Source organism: Rutilus rutilus, assembly GCF_951802725.1.
Source record: "Rutilus rutilus genome assembly, chromosome: 14".
NCBI classification, from domain to species: domain Eukaryota; kingdom Metazoa; phylum Chordata; class Actinopteri; order Cypriniformes; family Leuciscidae; genus Rutilus; species Rutilus rutilus.
In genome coordinates this window covers 29,754,653-29,772,220 of record NC_140219.1, presented here as the reverse complement: position 1 = coordinate 29,772,220, position 17,568 = coordinate 29,754,653, and the positions used below count along the sequence as shown (strand labels likewise).

The 17,568-nt window shown below is 37.0% G+C and overlaps 2 protein-coding genes across 2 annotated transcripts; one reads left to right on the top strand and one right to left on the bottom strand.

Moving 5' to 3' along the window:
- Positions 1-255: 255 nt before the first annotated feature.
- Positions 256-8,199, bottom strand: sh3bgrl (SH3 domain binding glutamate-rich protein like). Its single transcript, XM_084431282.1, has 4 exons — positions 7,782-8,199; positions 2,228-2,413; positions 1,449-1,529; positions 256-1,225 (listed from the first exon to the last, which is right to left on the bottom strand). Exons 1-4 carry the CDS (start codon positions 7,824-7,826, stop codon positions 1,190-1,192), a joined length of 348 nt encoding a protein of 115 aa, XP_084287408.1. The 5' UTR covers positions 7,827-8,199; the 3' UTR covers positions 256-1,189.
- Positions 8,200-8,590: 391 nt separating this feature from the next.
- Positions 8,591-11,555, top strand: hmgn6 (high mobility group nucleosome binding domain 6). The gene is made up of 6 exons (XM_084431283.1): positions 8,591-9,037; positions 9,726-9,752; positions 9,873-9,902; positions 10,257-10,304; positions 10,469-10,582; positions 10,761-11,555. The coding sequence occupies exons 1-6, from the start codon at positions 9,023-9,025 to the stop codon at positions 10,803-10,805; spliced, it is 279 nt and encodes a 92-aa protein (XP_084287409.1). The 5' UTR covers positions 8,591-9,022; the 3' UTR covers positions 10,806-11,555.
- Positions 11,556-17,568: the final 6,013 nt, after the last annotated feature.

The following is a 17,568-nucleotide window of genomic DNA, read 5'->3' as shown; positions in this document are numbered from 1 at the left end:
CGTTAACTGGGCAGGAAAGTAGTCTGTGTATTTTTTATGATTTGAGTGTCATTTGAAGCCAAAGTTTGATTCTGACAAAAGAGAATAATATATGACAAAAATATTCGATTTTTGACATGACAGTCAAAATGGTAAATTGATTAATGAACTGTGTAAGCAATCGAGATAAACTAATGTTTCTATGGTATTTCATGATGATAAACAAATGATTCTGCAAGTGCAATGCTTCTTTAAATAAATGAAATCACAATGCAATGTTGTACAGCCTATTACAGCTGAGGACTTTTGGGTTTTATGTCTAGAGCTCTGAAAAATGACATCAAGATTCTGAAATTAGTACCAAAGTGATGGTAAAAACTGATGCATCAGATGGAGAGAGACAGATGGCAGATAACTGTTATATAAAATACAGGCACTGTACAATACATTATGCCATGTAATAATGTAAACAAAGGCCTTACCATAGAGACTGCCAAATTACTGTAGATCTAAAAAGATTCACTACAGTATACATTCATATCAAATGTTCTTATTACATGTTACAATAATCTTGAAAAAGAAAATATGTACAACTGTAATGAAAGCATGAGATTAGGATTTGAAAGAATGACTAGCGGTGTTACAAGTAGGAGGCCTGTTATATTTCTCTCTTGTTTTAAGACTTAAAAATAGAAACAAGTACTCTATTAAGACATGGAGGATATACTTGAGGCAAAACATGCAGTATGAAATATGCACATAAATCAATTATAAAAAAAATATTTAAAAAAGTAAAGATCCATTTTACTAAAAATACAAGATACTAAAAAGAATATTTAAACACACAAAAAAGCAAACTATCACTGCACTATATGGGCACTAATTGGATGTAACTTGAACCACATTAATAATCAAGTACATTTAAGTATTAACTTGCTTAAACATTAGAGAAATAATTAACTGTCAAATCGTAACATATCTTTGCTTGTGTCTATTTGGACGGCTACAGAAATTAATTTCAAGTTGAATAGCCATTTAACAGTGAATTAATGAAAAGGGCTCTTGAGTGGATAAATAATTCCACCTCATCACATAATTTCATGGGTGCAAAAAAAAAAAAAGATATGAGCCAATAAGAAAAAGAAAAGAAAATCATCAGAAATCAGAAAGTGCAGGAGTTCAGCAGCTGTGCTGGAGCGGGTTCTCTAGATTACATCTGCCCTTTCTTAGATAGGGCTTCTGCTTCCTATGAAGAAACACAGAAAGCCTTCGGATTAGTTCAAATTAGCAGTGAGAACCTGTTCTGTACAGTAGAAGAAAGAGAAGAGCATGTCCATGAAGCAAAGGCCATCAGACGGGACACTGTGTCCGTAAGGCTAAACATTAGCACTCAAACATTCCTAAGAGCGGACACATACCGTACACATGAGGAGGGCATAAAGGACCCTTTTGTCTGTCAGAACACCTACCTTTGAACCTGGGGGCGCAGTCAAGCCAAGAAACGCATACACAGCATTGTCTTCACGGGCATCGAAAAATGCCTCATAGTTCTGGAGCACAGAAGCATCATTTAGGGAGCAGATGGCAAGAGAAAGCATTGCTCAATTCTTAGAGTCTGTGCATGAGTAAACCAGTCAAAACACAAGACTGCAGTTCTTCTGATATTTGAAAATTACCTGTGCAGAAATGTGTCCTGCGCAACACTGAAACTTACAGAAATAGATTCATTTTGAAAGCTTCATCACCTTCGTGAAAGGCATCTGTTGAGTTCGGGTAAACTACTTTCTCTTAAAGGAATAGTCTGGGTTAAATCTGTGACAAGTTGTTAAAGGATTGGTTCAACCCAAAAAAATCCAGTCATAATTTATTCAGCCAAATGTTGTTCCCAACTTTGGGAAATACAAAAGAAGATATTATGAAGAATTTTTCAGTTGTTTGTTTGTTATATTGCCAACTGCGTGTGCAACTGATATATTGTGTCTGGGGAGAGGGCGTGGCTTCTGGCCATGTAGAGGAGAGGCCAAGTTTGAATCTTGTTTGCAAACTGAAAACCCTGCATAGTGCCCCTTTAAAGGGCTTTTGCTTTGAAAGGGATGAGTTGAAAATATTTTCTGTGGTTATTGACAGCGTGTCACAGATACTGTCCAAAGACTTTAGGTTATGTTAACCCAGAATATTCCATAATGTTAGACTAGTGTTGAGAACTACTGTACTACCCCAACATGTGATATTTCTTATATGTACACACCCCACAATATCTCTCTTCGTTGAAGATCTGCGGAGGTAACGGGTTCCCTGAGGTTGGTCGGAAATCATCTGGAACATTTTCCCGCATCCATTTTCTGTTGTCTTCATCAGCTGCAATGTCACATTCCTCAAACTCAATCTTATTGGCTGCCAAGAAGCCCATGACATCCTGTTGCTGTTTCTTGATCTGAGGGAAATAGAAGATTAAAACACACATTAAAATTGATGGACACCAATTCTGATGTCCTCAAAAATAGTAATTATCAAAAATTATATTTTTTATAATTACTGACCTATGAACTCTTACATGTTTTCCTGCACTAGTTTTGTTTTTATTTTGAAAAAAATTATTTTTATACCAAAATACCAAAAGTATTTTTTCATGTTTTTGATTGTTGTGGTTGATTGTTGCCCTATTAAAATTACATGTATTCAGACTAAGCTCTTACATATGTATACCCAATTATGTGAAAATACCTCTTTGTATTCAAAAGCTTTAAAGGCATGAAATAAACATTTACCCTATTTAGTTTCTAAAATAAATATGTAACGAGTGGCTGTAAAGCGCACAATGACAAGTAGAATAAGAGAGAGAACAAACATGCAGGAGATCGCAGGAGTAATCACAGTAAAACAACCACATTAACATAAACGAGACGGAACACTGAACAGAGAAACCTAAGGGCTATAAATACAGAACAAAAATAATTATTGAGAACAGAACTAAGAACAGGTGTGGAACTAATGAATAACTATGGAAACTAGCAATGAACGGGAACACAGAAAAAACAAGAACAGAGAAATGAAACCAAAACACAATGAAGCTAAACAGAACTGAACATAACCCTGACATTACACCGCCCTCCATGAAAGGCACGTCCTCACACTGTAACAATATAGTCCAAAAGAGGAGGGAGGAGGATGAGGAGTCAGAGACAGGTGGAAACTAGGAGGAGCCGACAGATAGAGACACCACGGACGAGCTGACGGAGGGAGAAGCCAGGGAGGTGATTAAGGCAGAAGGAACCAGGTGGGAACCCAGATAGAGAAGAGACACCATGGTGGAACCGATAGTGGGAGGTGCCAGGGTAGAGTCAGCGATGGAGCGATGGTGCCAGGGTAGAGTCAGCGAACCACCAGCGATGGAGCCAGTAGATCTGGATACCCAGGCGCAGTCGAGGAAATGACGAGACTGGACGACACCATAGCTGCATCCAAGCACTTGGAGAACGTCTGCGGAGCCAAAGCCAGACCAAATGAAAGGACCCAAATTGGTACAACTTCAGGTCCACGGTAACAAACCAGTCCCCTGTTCGGATCTGGCCCAGGAGAGTTTTTAACGTCAACATCTTGAATTTTACTTTGTAGAGGGAAGAATTGGATGACATAGGTCCAATATGGGGCACAGACCCCCGTCTTTCTTTGGAACGAGGAAGTAGTGGCTGAAAAAGTCAGAAGGCGGAACCTCCTCTATCGCTCCCTTCAGGAGGATCGACGTCACTTCCTGCTGGAGAACAGAAGCCTCGAGGGTGCTGTTCGTAACAGTAAACCCCATCGAAGCAAGGAGGATGGCGATGAAAATGGAGGGTGTATCCAAATTGAATCGTGCGGAGAACCCAGCGCGACACACCTGGCAGAAGCCTCCATGCTGCCAGGTGGTAAGACAAGGGTTGCATAGGAATGGGCTCTAGTAGGAGCTCGGCCGGCAGACTTTCTGTGTGGCTGCCAGCGAGAGGTGGTGGGCAGAAAGCTAAAGTTACTGGAGGAGGACCTAAGGCATCCTCTGACAGCAAAGAGAGGCCCATGAGGAATAATGAGGAGGTTTTTCTCATTTTGGGATCTGGTGTAGAGGCTGGAGCATCCGACTCGGGGAGAAAGCCAGATGCGTCTCCCGTCGGAGGTGAAGCAGCTTGAGCAGGAAGAGGTGTTGAGGGGAGATAGCCTGAACCGTCTCCGTCCATCAATACAGGAAGATGGTGTTGGTAACTTAACTCTGTATCCCGAAGCGTGCATGGCGCTTGGTATAACAGATTTTGATTCGAAGAGCATCTGTGAAAGGTGAGTGGCCAGCATGTCCTCAACTGCTGGAATGCAAGTATAGCCTTAATCCACAGAACCAGCCAGGTTGGGCTACAGCATTAATCAAATGAGCGGACAAAGGCTGCTTCCAGGGTCTTGAGATCCCGTAATGAAAATCGCTGAAAAATGGCAGCTTCCTTCTAATGGGGCTCGAATTAGATTGGCCGCTCAAAGAATATCGAGCTTGGAGGACTGAGAATCGCGAGGCTCGTCAGGCCACTCAATGTTAAGCTTCTCAGTAGCACGAGTTAGCACGTCCACAAGCTCAGTGTAGGCTGTAGAAGGCCTTGCTCCTTGGTCGCTAGGCGGGAAGGTCGGCCGCAGGCCCAAAAAGCATTGAATCAGAAGCCGTGGTGAATTCAACATTCTTCATTCCAAAGGAAACGGCATTGCGTGCCTCTGGACTGCGGCATAAATAATCATGGAGAAAGCCAGAAGAGCCATAAATAACCTCCCGTACATGCATTTCACACACTTACCATGCGGGTGGTCTTTTGCAATGAAATGAGAAGACGGTGGCTGGCAATGACGCAGCTCCATTGTGCTTCACCGAGAGGAGAATGAAGCAAGTTCCACTAAATGTGGTCGCTGAAGCACAAAAAGAGGATATCCAAAACAAAATCGCTTAACTAGCACGGGCCAGATAAACCACTTCTGAAGAAGAAGAAAGCAGATAACGGGTTCACAGTATTAAGAGTGAGTGATGAGCACCGCTGAGCTGAGCCAATGAATTGGTGTGATTCTATATGCATTCGGACAATCAGCACCACCCCAATGGCGTTCCCATTGCATGAAATGAAATGAAATGATACCATGTGTTTCTTGTCAGTCAACGTGTGTTTGCAAACCACTGCGCAGCCCGTTCACGCACACATCATTCGCCATCAGCGCGTTTCACGTACGCTGCAGACAGAGTGAGAATGGCAGGCAAACAACATAACTTTCCTTCTGAATGTGAACCGACAACAAGTGCCAAGTATCTACAGTTCAAGTTTGACAGTACAGTTCTATGTACCGCGGACTTTGCCCTATGCAGATAATTCAGTGAAATTTGACTGTGTTGCCACTATGTCCTGATATCACATATGAATAAAGCTGAAATACAGAGCATTCTTTACTTTATGTCAACAGGTCAACTGGAGTAATTTAACAATCACATACTTGTGTATGCAACCAAGCGCTTCTGTTTCTTCCCTCACTGTACTGTAAAGTTTTCTCACCGGTGAATGACACATGATATAATCCGATAACGTTGTCTCTGGTCGTCTCTCTTCTGTCATGTATTTTGGAGGAGGTGTGGTTTGGACGGTGATTTGCAGGTAGGGTGGGATCGTAAATGTTTTCAATGCTACCAGGCTAAAGTTAGTATTTTCCAGACCACCTATTGCACCTTTAAGTCCCATGATAGTTTCTATTGCAATATGATTTGCTTATTACGCTTCACAAATCAGTCTGAATGTCAACCATTGTTTTCCAACCCTGTTCCAGGAAACACACCAACAGTACACATTTTGGATGTCTCCCTTAACTGACCCATCCATATCAGGTCGTAGAATCTCTGCTGATGAGCTGATGATTGGAATCAAATACAGTATCATCGCTGTCTTATCGTATTTAAAATAAACTTGACATGACTTGAAATGATGATCTGTAAGTAAGGCACTCAGCTTCCCCTGGTGATTTTAAAAATACATCATGACATTGTGGTATGGGGTGAGCTGGGCACAACCTAACGTGGGGCTAGTTGTAACACACTTGTTTTAAATACTTCCACACATGCTAGACGAAACTTAATTTATTTTCTAGTCGCCAACTGGAGAAAAAACTTATTTTATGAATTCTATTGAGAAACTATGAGAAAAAGATGAACAAAGACTGACAGTCAATGTTCAGAAATTGTTAATTATCAATGAGTTTACTTTCATTATTTAAAAAAATGCCATTATTTTATATGAAAAAGTTTATAATTGTATTTTATTGAGAAATTATTTTAGTTTGTCTTGTATATTTTTTGATAAGATCGGATAACATTTTAAGCTGTCATATGGCCATGTTACAATGTTCCCACTATGGGGCATGCTGTCATATTTCCCTTCCATTCTTTCAGGGTAAAATCAAGAAAAAAGTATACACTGTATTAATGAAACAAAACCACATAATTGTACTTGACATGTGGGAAATTAATGTGGGAAAAAAGAAATACTGAGCTTCTCTGAAAGTGGATTTACACAAACTGAGAAAGTCAAAAAGTGTTGGGTTGTGCTCTCCCCTACTATGGTTACTGCATTTGTGGCTATTTGTGACCAAAATAAATGTAAAAAAAAAATAGCTAAACAACAGTTCAGAAATAAAATATATATGAAATGTTACTATATTATTGTAGTTATTTATTTGAAGAAATGTAAAAACTGTTTAAACAAATTTGATTGATTGATTGAGATGTATACTTAACAGTATAGGCTATGGTAATATAAACGTTAGAAATATAGTAGGCTATTGGTTGCTTGTTATTAGTCTAAGATAAATGCAACACTTAACCTGTGTAAACATCAAATGAAATTGGTATAATATTTGGACTAATGGACTAAAAAAAATAAAAAGCAGTGGCATTTGCCTCCTCATTTAAGAAAAAAATAAAAAAAATAAAACACATGCCACTGGTGGCTGGAGCATGAGCTAGTCGAGACCATGAGATGTGTCACTGTCATTCCAATGTTACATAACTTAGCGTATCTAGAGCACAAGTTTTCGCTAACTCACCAAATTAGGAAGTGCTCCAGCCAAATCACCTGCTGGAGGAATAGCCCCCTCTAGCGTGCTCATTTTACACAGTGTGAATGAATACTGTTATTTAAAACTTCTCGACAGTTAAGATGCAAATAAAACATACTCATTGAAACCATTGGCAGGGACCCTTCTGAGTGCAGTCTCTAGTCTAGTTATATGCGCACTGTTTTTTGAGTAGTCGAGCAGGAGTGGCTATTACCAGCACACTAATAAGGAAGTGGTTAACTATCAACTTCAACACCATATTTAGACTGTTGTGTGTTTTTCTCTGTTAAATTTTAAATTTGCTTGGAAACAAAAGAATAGTTTAGAGCATTATTTATGTTGATGTTTCAGTAATCAATAAACATGTTTTCAGTCTGACTAATAATAATAATACTTCATAAAATAATATACAATAATTTTAGTGGCAACCATCATTTCCACCCAAATTTATTATTTGTGTCACACTCGTTTATTGTTACTATGTAAAACTAATTTAATGCGTCATCAACGACATCATAAAAAAAAAAATGAAAAGAAAAGAAAAAAAAGGACAAAGACTGTGGACTTTTCTCACACTGTTTGATCCCTCGTTAATTTATTGACTTCACTGTGGTAACAATTGTTGTTGTATTTTGGCTTATCTGCTGTGGTAAAATGTTGTAATGTCGCATGTTCTCAATTAATCTTGTGTCTTAAGTTCTTACCGATGTTGATCCGGAGGATGATGCGATGTATACTTTAATCACCATAATCACAAATTCCTTAAATCTAACAGGATGCAAACAACAATCTCCGGGGGAAGGTTAACGGCACAACAGCGATGTAAAAATCCACATTCACTCCGTCTGTCTCGATGAGAATCTGTTCATTCCGGTTAAGAACTGTGCTCATTATTGCCCTTCTCTTTCTTTTACCCCTCCTCGTTCTCCGCCTCTACAGCAAAACATGGCTTGCAGAACTCTTTCTGCTTTATCAGAAATAGTCGATCTAGGAACTAGAATGTGTTTTCCATAGAGTACAAATTAAAACAGTACTGGTGTGAAATGTTCAGCGTTCTCAACACGAGCAATAAATGTGAGAAAGTTATAGCACCCATGAATGACTACACAAAGCCATCGCCGTGCTGCCTTGTGTGCGGTTTTGAACTTTCAGAGCGTTACCTCTGCTTATGCTATATGGGAATCGTGTTATCGATAACACAAAGAGTTCAATCATATTGGTGTTTAGTGGGGGGGAAAACACATTCTTCTGAGTTCATGCTGCACAATCTGTAGAGATGACACGTAGGCTATGAACTGTGCAGAAATTTGCACTGAATAAAAGTTCTAGTTTGCTTGCTTCGCAGTTTTAACATGTTATTTTATCACCGTGCGACAGAACAAACTATAACGCCCTGTTAACCAACTAAACTGACTGTCTACACACTTAGTAACCACGAACGCTGATCTCTCTCTCTCTCTCTTTTTTTTTTTTTTTTTCCCTTTTTTTTTTTTTTTTTTTTTTTTTTTTGCTTGTAGCAAATCTGTCATCTGCAGGCTTGAGAAACAAACTCTAACCCGACACAATTCCAGGGCGCCATTTTGAACTATACCTAAATGGCAAAGCTACTTTGTAATTGCAAAAGCACAACGTTTTTTCCTCGTTAAAAAGTAAACAAATGAAGAGGCACATTTAAGTCTTGAATATATTCTTAGTCTTTCTTTCTTACTGTCGACATTTTTCAGAGATACCGGCTCGGATCTTTGTCATGTTTGGCTCTCGGCGCTGATTGGTTTAACTACACATCAGTCACGCCTAAGCTCCCCCCTTATCCCATTCAGTCCCTTGCTAATGTTCCTCTGTTTACTATTGTGTTAAGTGTACTGAGCTGAGCACGTATATGCCGAGTTCTCCTCTATAGCTGCAGTTTTCCTTGTGTTTTACTGAATCTCTTTAGGAATCCAACATGCCTAAAAGAAAGGTACGTATCCTTTTGTGCGTTCGCGCGCGCACACACACACCTACATCATGGAGGCATTGTTCGGTATTGATAAGCCATATTTATGTGGTTTATTATTTCTTTGTTTTGTTAAATATATATCTGCATACTTTTAAAAATATGTAACACTGAAATCCGCACAGCATATATCTACATTTTACACAGTATGTGCGATTTCGTGCTCAAGTAGGCTATGTTTTGCTGGTTTCCTGTGGGGTCAGCCATGCTGTGTAAGAAGAAACTCTTACAAAAACCCATCACGAAACATCCACTTATACTAAAAATGACTTGTGCAGTACTAAAGATTGAGAACGCACTGAAATGGACAATAACAGTGTTATTATTTTATAGTCTTTGTTCTTGTGAGCAGATGGCTGTAATGGCGCTCAAGTACCGAAAGATGGCGCTGTCGTCAGCTCCTCCTCTCACAGCTCACATATAGGGGTTGGTTGTGCTATTAATAAGGGATGGTTGAGCTGAACTAATGAGTTTACTTATACTGGCCACTGGATATGTTTATTGGTCTTACATTTGAATGTGTGCAAATGTAAAATTATAATAAAAGTAATGCAATTTTTTATTTTTTATTATATTATTATTTGTACTATATTCATTTAATTCTAAATAAAGGTTTTGTTGAGCTCATGTGTTTTTTTTTTTCCATCCACAGAGAGCAGATGGTGTTGCAAAGGATGAGGTGAATTTATTTTTATATTTAAACTTTTTATGCCACTTGGTTTATATGATTGTTTATTGAAAGGTTTTCCTTTATTAATAGATGTATGCATATTTTACTTATCTTTGTACTCTTTTTCAGCCTAAGAGGAGATCTGCACGGTTATCGACAGTACGTATGTTGCCATTATCAGATGTTGTTTGTGTGTGATATGTTTATGCTTAAAAATGCCAACTAGACTGGTTAAAGGTGCACTACTGAGTTTTGACCTCTCTGTGGTCATTTGATGATATACTAGTTGTCTGATCACCATATCAGAGCAGATTTGTCATTCTCCACCAATGGCAATACACTAAAACACGTAAAAGGCATGATAAATCTGAACAATATGTAATTTGAGCAAATAAGTTGCATTCTCTAACTGCCACCATAGTAGCCAGACCTTCTTTTGGTTTTGTGGATGATGTAAATGTAAAATTTCCTGCCAAATCGAATATAAAATCCTTCTTTTTTTTTCATTTATAGAGACCAGATCCTGCGAAGGCTGAACCCAAATCAAAAAGGACAGCTAAGGTAAATAGAAATCCATACCTAACATTAGAAGAATGTTTCAGTACTTTAACAAAGTACTGTTAATGTATGTGAGCAAGTTTCACGCGTGCAAATGTTCAGTGGATAAGTTCTGTTTATGGGTTCAGTTAAAACAATGTGCTGCCAATCATTTACTTCCTCTGTAGAAAGACAAAGCAGTCAATGTCAAAAAGGAGGACAAAAAGACCAAGATGAAGGCCAAGGAGTCCTCAGAGTCTGCAGCCAACGAGGAAAACCACTCTGAAAATGGAGATGCGAAGGTCAGTGCGGTGTTATAATTTCACTGCTGCATATCACACATTCAACACAGAACTGTATAGTCACAGTATTTTTTTAATGAGTCTGTTATACTTTGATTTTGTGTAATGAAATGCAATGCTATACTATGACATGCAAAATTCATTATTCTCCCTTTTATTTTTCTCAACCCATCCTCAGGTCGCAAAGACTCACAAAGAAACAAAGGAAGCAAAGTCTGAGTAGCACTATTGCATCCCATCAGCACTCTCGTTGCAACTTCTCATCACTCCTAAGTGTTGTGTCATTGTCCAACCTCCAAGGCATATTGTTAACAAAGAAATATTTTTATCAATGGTTTTATAAGTATCAGTACAAATCTTTAGCACAAACTGAAGCTAAATACTGAGCACCTTGTAGATTTGCAGTGATTGTTTCTGCGAGAATGCAGTGAGTGTTTTCTTAAATTGTTTCCACATGCTCTCCATTCTTCTTCCTCACACTTGTTTTTAAGTTTTTCCAAGTGATTATACATGGCTGGGGGAAATTGACTTTTTAACCTCATGCATTTTTTCCTTGCTGTTTATCCATTTGCCCTAGATTTTGATGTATTATTCATAAGAGGAATAATAATTAAACAGAAAAAAAAAAAAAAAAACAGAGCTAAGGCCCGTTTCAGAAAGGAAGTTTAGCGAAAACTCTGAGTATGTTAACCCTGAAATGAGGGAAACTCTGGGATTCCCATCTCAGGGTAAATCAACTCAAGAGTTCACATTTTGACTCAGAGTTGGTTGAACCTCCTTATTGAAACGGACCCCTGATGGGCCCAAATACAAACTGATAATTAAAAATGGCAGCTTATTAAAGATCATAATGTTTTCATGCAAATTGTAATTTTTTTACTATGTGATTCCGACATTTATTGAAGTCCGTAGGTTGTTATGTACTCTCTGATGTTGCAGTGTCTGCTAATAAAAAATGGTGGAATTTTCCTCACTTTTGCCTCTTACTTTTTTTCTTTTTTCTTCCGTTTATTCAAGTCAGCTATAGACCAATTTGGAGTCGACGTCACGGTTTAGGTCATTTGCAGCTGCGAGCGCATTGTGCTTTTTTTTAAACTAAAAATAAGAAGTAGACTGAAAGTATACTTTATGTATTTGTCAGAAATTGCACTTAAGGATACTTGACTTGCTATCAGAAAGGTAAGTATATTTGACCTGTACTTGAGCTCAATCTTTTGATCGAGATATACTCAAAGTATAATTAAGTATTCTAAGTATTCTTGGCTTGTAGTTGTGTTTACTCTTTTGATTGAGTAGTCTATTAAATACTTTTTTTTACGTAGTTTTACATACTGTCTTATAAACTTACATTGCTTGAAAATATTGATTTATAAAGAAAGCAGATGTTTCTTATTCTGATTTTTTGTGTAGACTTGTGTAAAGCTAGAATAAAATATTTTTAAAATGGAAAGAGTTACAGAAAAAGGTATATTTCAAGTATAAAAAAAAAATGAATAGGCTTACCTAAATAGGAACATAGTAGTATATCCTACTTAAAGTGCAAAAATAATATATATAAATAGTAAACTAACTATATGTTCACTAAAAGAAAACTTACAAGTATATTTGCAGTATAAAAACTATTAAACTAGTAGGTCACTGAGAGTTTACTTTAAAGTGTACTTTCATAAACTAAAAAATGTGCTACAAGTGTTTGATTATTAAACTCAGTAAACCTATAAGTTCACTTGTAGTATAGTTGCAGTACAAATGAAAAACTTAGTTGTAAACTAGTTGTGTACTCAAAGTTTTCTACTGTACACTTAAAGTACACTTAATAGTATACTTTTTACACTAAAAAGTGGGCCAATTTAGTCTCAAGTAGTATTGAAACAGTACACTTACAAGTATACTTCTAGTATATACTTCTTGATATTAGTATACTTCCTACATAAAGTATACTCAAAAATATACTTGAACTTTACTTAAGTATACTTAATAAAATGAACTTGAAGTATACTTATTTTTTGTAAGGGTAACTTTTCAATAGTAGGCTACTTTGTTCTTCAAAGTGGCAGACTTTGCTGCTTGCATACATTTCATTCTCTTAAACGTGTAAAGAGGCATTTATTGGGGATGTAGGCACGTGTAAATCCCTGCCGACCTTGGTGTTTGAGTCAGAGCTGGAATCAACATTGTGTTCTGTCCGGTTCAGTCAAGTACAGTACATCGCCGAATGGGAAATCCCCACTAGAGGGAGCTGTTGTATTATGTGGGAGGATAAACATCTATGCAACGAGGAGAGAGAAAGTTTTGTTTAGGTGCATGAGTAAGAAGTGTACTGCATCAGATGCATCACCTGTGTGTGATATCCTGATTTATGTAAAAAAAAAAAAAAAAAAAAACTGGTCCTTGAAATTAATTAAATTAATTCGGTTTGGAACCTACACAAATGTTAGAAAACTTCCTTTTGACGATTCATACTGAGAGAGATGACTGGCCTGGAACTCGAAAGCGTGCTATATTGCTTCACTGCCTTGGAACAGGGCACAGAAAATGTTCTACACTCTTCCAAAAACTGGTGTGATCTATGCATCTGCACTGCCTGCAATGAACTGCCTCTAAAACATGCTCATGTGTGTCTCGTCACATTTTCAAAACATAACCTTACTGTGCTGTGCTGTATGTATAATTTCTTTCTTCAACCAGTGTTTTTATTTATATACTATCATAGGCCATGTAACAGAGACAGAGGTGTGCCAACTGCAACACAGAGGGCACCAAAGATGTTTCAAACAGTGGCAGCACCACTGCTCTGAATCTACCGGCAGGTGGAGGAGTAAAAATTAAGTGACGTGATGATGGCGTCAAAAGTTCAGTGTTTATTACAAGGAGAGAAGAAAAAAAAAAAATTCAATAGAGTGCAAATGTTATTTACAGTGAAAATCCAAAAAAGACAAAACAAAAATAAAATAAAATGTTCAATGTTATTTGCAAACAAACCTATGCCAATAAATTGACCCAAAACACAGCAACACCTATAACCCTATTCCCTCTATGAGCTAGCGTCCAAACAATTCTGAGAGGCCCTCTTAAACAAGCCAAGCCCCTCCTACTTGGACTAAACCATTTCGAAATTAAAGGTAATAAAGGAATTTAAGAAAAAGAAAAAAAGTAAAAAAAAAAGTGATTTAACAGTAACAAAGAGATAAACTGTTATAATAATACAAAAATATATACACATTGGGAACAAAACAAACTAAATTATTAATGTTTAACCAAGATTTAAACAGAACACCAATCACCCCTCATACATGAGAACAATTAACTGTGCCTTCTATTGGCGGGAATGAGTCGAGATCTTCAAAAATGGTGGCATTTACTGTGACTGAATTTTGTCTGTTTGGGACAGGAAACATTTCTAGTGTGTAAGTATGACTATTTATAGTATGTAAGTGGTTATATGGAAACAATAAGCATTTAACATGATCACCCATCTTGTTTAACTTCTTAACACAACACAATACATAAATCATTTATGACAGAAATGTATGACTCACTAAATGTTAAACTGAAGAAAAAAAGGTGTGGTGAGGACAGGAACAACACTAAACAATACACAATCAGTGACACACATATCTGTGATAACTGGTGTTCAAATTTGTGCAAAACAAATAATGTGTTATGATGTTAGAATGAAAAGTGAATGTATGCAAGTATGTTCTCAGTCCAGTGTAAAAATAAGAGTCCCTTTACAGAATAAGAGTCTCTAGTCACAGAGCCTCACTGCGACAGGCCACATGACAATGATAACATGGTGAATGTAGTACTAAAAGACTTAGCCACTCGATGAGCCGCTCATCACTGACCCGCTCAGTACTCCAACACATGCATTCCCAGACACCTGATCGTGCTGATACACTCTCAAACATGCAGGGTGGATGTGTAAGGATTCACAAAGTACAAGTGAATAATAACATTAGGGATATTCCACCCAAAATTGAAATTCTCTCATTATTTACTCAACCTCATGCTGTCCAAGATGTATACCCTAGTGAAGAAAACCACCAAAATGCAATTAAAATACATTTATTTCATGCCAAGTTTACTACAAATCCATGAACATATTTATTGACATATCGCTTGAGGCTTACTTATCGTTAGCCTCATAGCATAATTGCCTAAGTCATATTTCAATTTCTTTGGAAAACAAGAAAAAACAAAAAATGACTTAGCCAATTATGCTATGAGGCTAACGTTATATAAATATTATAATTAAACTTTATTTGGAGTACCTTTTTATTGCACAATGCACATTTCTTTATATTAAGCCTAAAATGTGTTTAATATCACTATTTATCACTAGTTGTTCCAATTTAGCATACTTTAAGTATACTAATTTAGTATACCAAACCTACAATTGCAGGGTATTTATATTAAGTACATGAATATTTAAATGTATTTGAAGTATAGTTAGCATAAAATAAATGTATTTTAAATACATTTTAGTATATCTATTTTTCACAAGCAAAGATTTTTAGAAAAATAATCCACATCTGTGATTTCATATCATGTAAGCCTATTATGGGACGCCAAAGTTGATGCTTCAAAAACCATACAAAGTGAACATGACAGTAGTCCATACGATCCCAGTAAATTAATCAATGTCTTCTGAAGTGAAACGATAGTTGTGTCTAGGGCCCTCGGCCTCCTAGAATTCCTTACCTTCCTTCTCTTTAAAGTTTAGCGTTTGAAAAGCATTAAAAGAAATAATTAGTAATATTTTCTAAACATTTACCCATCATTCCTGTTCATGTGTTGCTCTACAACAGGTTTACATGCATGGTACTCCATTGCTTTCAATTGTTTGCCTTATGTGTCAGATCAAGATGCAGAATTCTTTCTAAAAGTATGGTTTTATAAATATTTATAAGCTACTTTTATATTTTGGAGCAACTAACCCCACTCCTAAACAATATAAAACGCGTAACAGGCAAATAAAAGTAGTACAGTCATAGGTATTTATTGCAAAAACTGACCAAAAACAGTAATAAAGTAATAACTCGTGTTGCATTCCAAGTCTTCTGAAGCCATATGATATCTTTATGTGAAGTAGTTGTCAGAGTGGATGTTAATGTTTTAAAGGCTTAGTTCACCCAAATTGAAATTTCTGTCATTAATTACTCACCTTTGTTCCAAACCCCGTAAGACCTTCGTTCATCTTCGGAACACAAATTATTTTTGTATTTTTGATGAAATCCTAGAGCTTTCTGACCCCACATAGACTGCAAGGTAGAGCTGCACGATTATGACAAAAATCATAATTGTCGATTATTCCCTTGAAATTGTAATTGCGATTATTAATTACGATTATCATGCCTATACATATTATTATACATGTTTACTTAAATTGTGAACACACACACTGTCCTCCTTAACATACACATAAATTGTAAGAATATGACTAATAGTAAAGACTACTAAGAAATAAACATTAGGCCTATATGCTAAAGCTAGTAAATAGCAGTCCCAAACTAGCTTTTGTTAATACAATGTTGGTATGAGCCACCACAGTCATTTAAAATATAAAAAATAACACAAAGTGAAAATAAAGTGGCATTTTGGGGTTAATATTGAAAGGACAGTTACCATGGTGAAAACACAATATTAACAAGAACTGTTAATGAAACATGGAAACTGCTCCTGGTCAATAAAATGAAAATCATCCCTGCATGCAAATCCTTCTCAGCTAACACACGACGTACCAGTAACGTGATTTATTGGTATTTTACTTTTATTTCGTGACTTACCAATTTACAACGTATCGTTGCATGCTCGTAGTTCCCTTTGCACTTTATACACAGCGCGCGCACGTGCGAGTGTGCGCTACGAGCACAGTAGAGTATAATGGCTGAAAGGACAGGGGAAGTTGGAACGTCCATTTTTCTGAGGTGAAAGACTTTTTATTTCAGCGCACACATACGTCACTGCCTGGTAGTTCCTATTGTGCTGGGTTTTCTTAAGTAGTTTTGATTCGCCTCTCATAACATGCTCTAAATGCGCGCAAAGTGGATTTAAAAAAATAAAATAAATTTGTAATCGCGGCTTTGAACGATTACGTAATCGTGGCATCCATAATCGTAATCGCGATTAGAAATTCGATTAATTGTGCAGCCCTACTGAAAGGTAATTGACACTTTCAAGGCCCAGAAAGGTAGTAAAGACATTGTTAAAATATGACTATGTGACTTCAGTTGTTCAACTTTAACTTTACGAAGAGACGAGAATACTTTTTGTGCGCCAACAATAAACAACAGTTTCTTCTTTTCCGTGTCAGTCTCTGACGCTGTTGACGTGAGCACCACGACACATGCGTGTGGTTCTGTCGCAGGAGCTGGGCAATACTGAGCCGAAGTTCTGATGTTGTGCGCTGTACTGTGTTTACAACGTGAACAACACGGAAGAGAAGAAATTGAAGAGACAAAAAAAGTCGTTGTTGTTTTATTTAGTTTTTTGCCTGTATAACCTATTTTACCTTTAAGTGAGGTTTCTAGAAATGTTTTTAAACATTGTGCTGTAACATTACAGAATTGCAACCACAATATAACATTGCAAAAATTTGTAAAAAAAAAAAAAAATTGTGTTTGCTGGAATTGTTGCAATTTCCAATCATGAGCTGCTTGCATGTAAATGATCAGTGCCAAGTTTAATTCTGAAACACATCACATCAGGCCAAATTACAGCCTTTTGCGACTTTATAATCTGTACTAGCTTTTCATCAACAGCCTCCCTACAAACTCTTGTTTGGGAAACTCTGCTTAAGAGATTGGGGAAACGTTTCTGAGCAATGAGAACCAATGTGTGGGACCATTCAGTTTTTAATGTTATTAAAAAAAGCATGAGATCAATTATTTTGTATGTTACTGTCATTTTACCTTTTATTCTGAGTCAATCAAAATTCTGTCTCTTAGGGCAGGTCTAACAAAGCCTGTGGTAAGTTTCAGAAT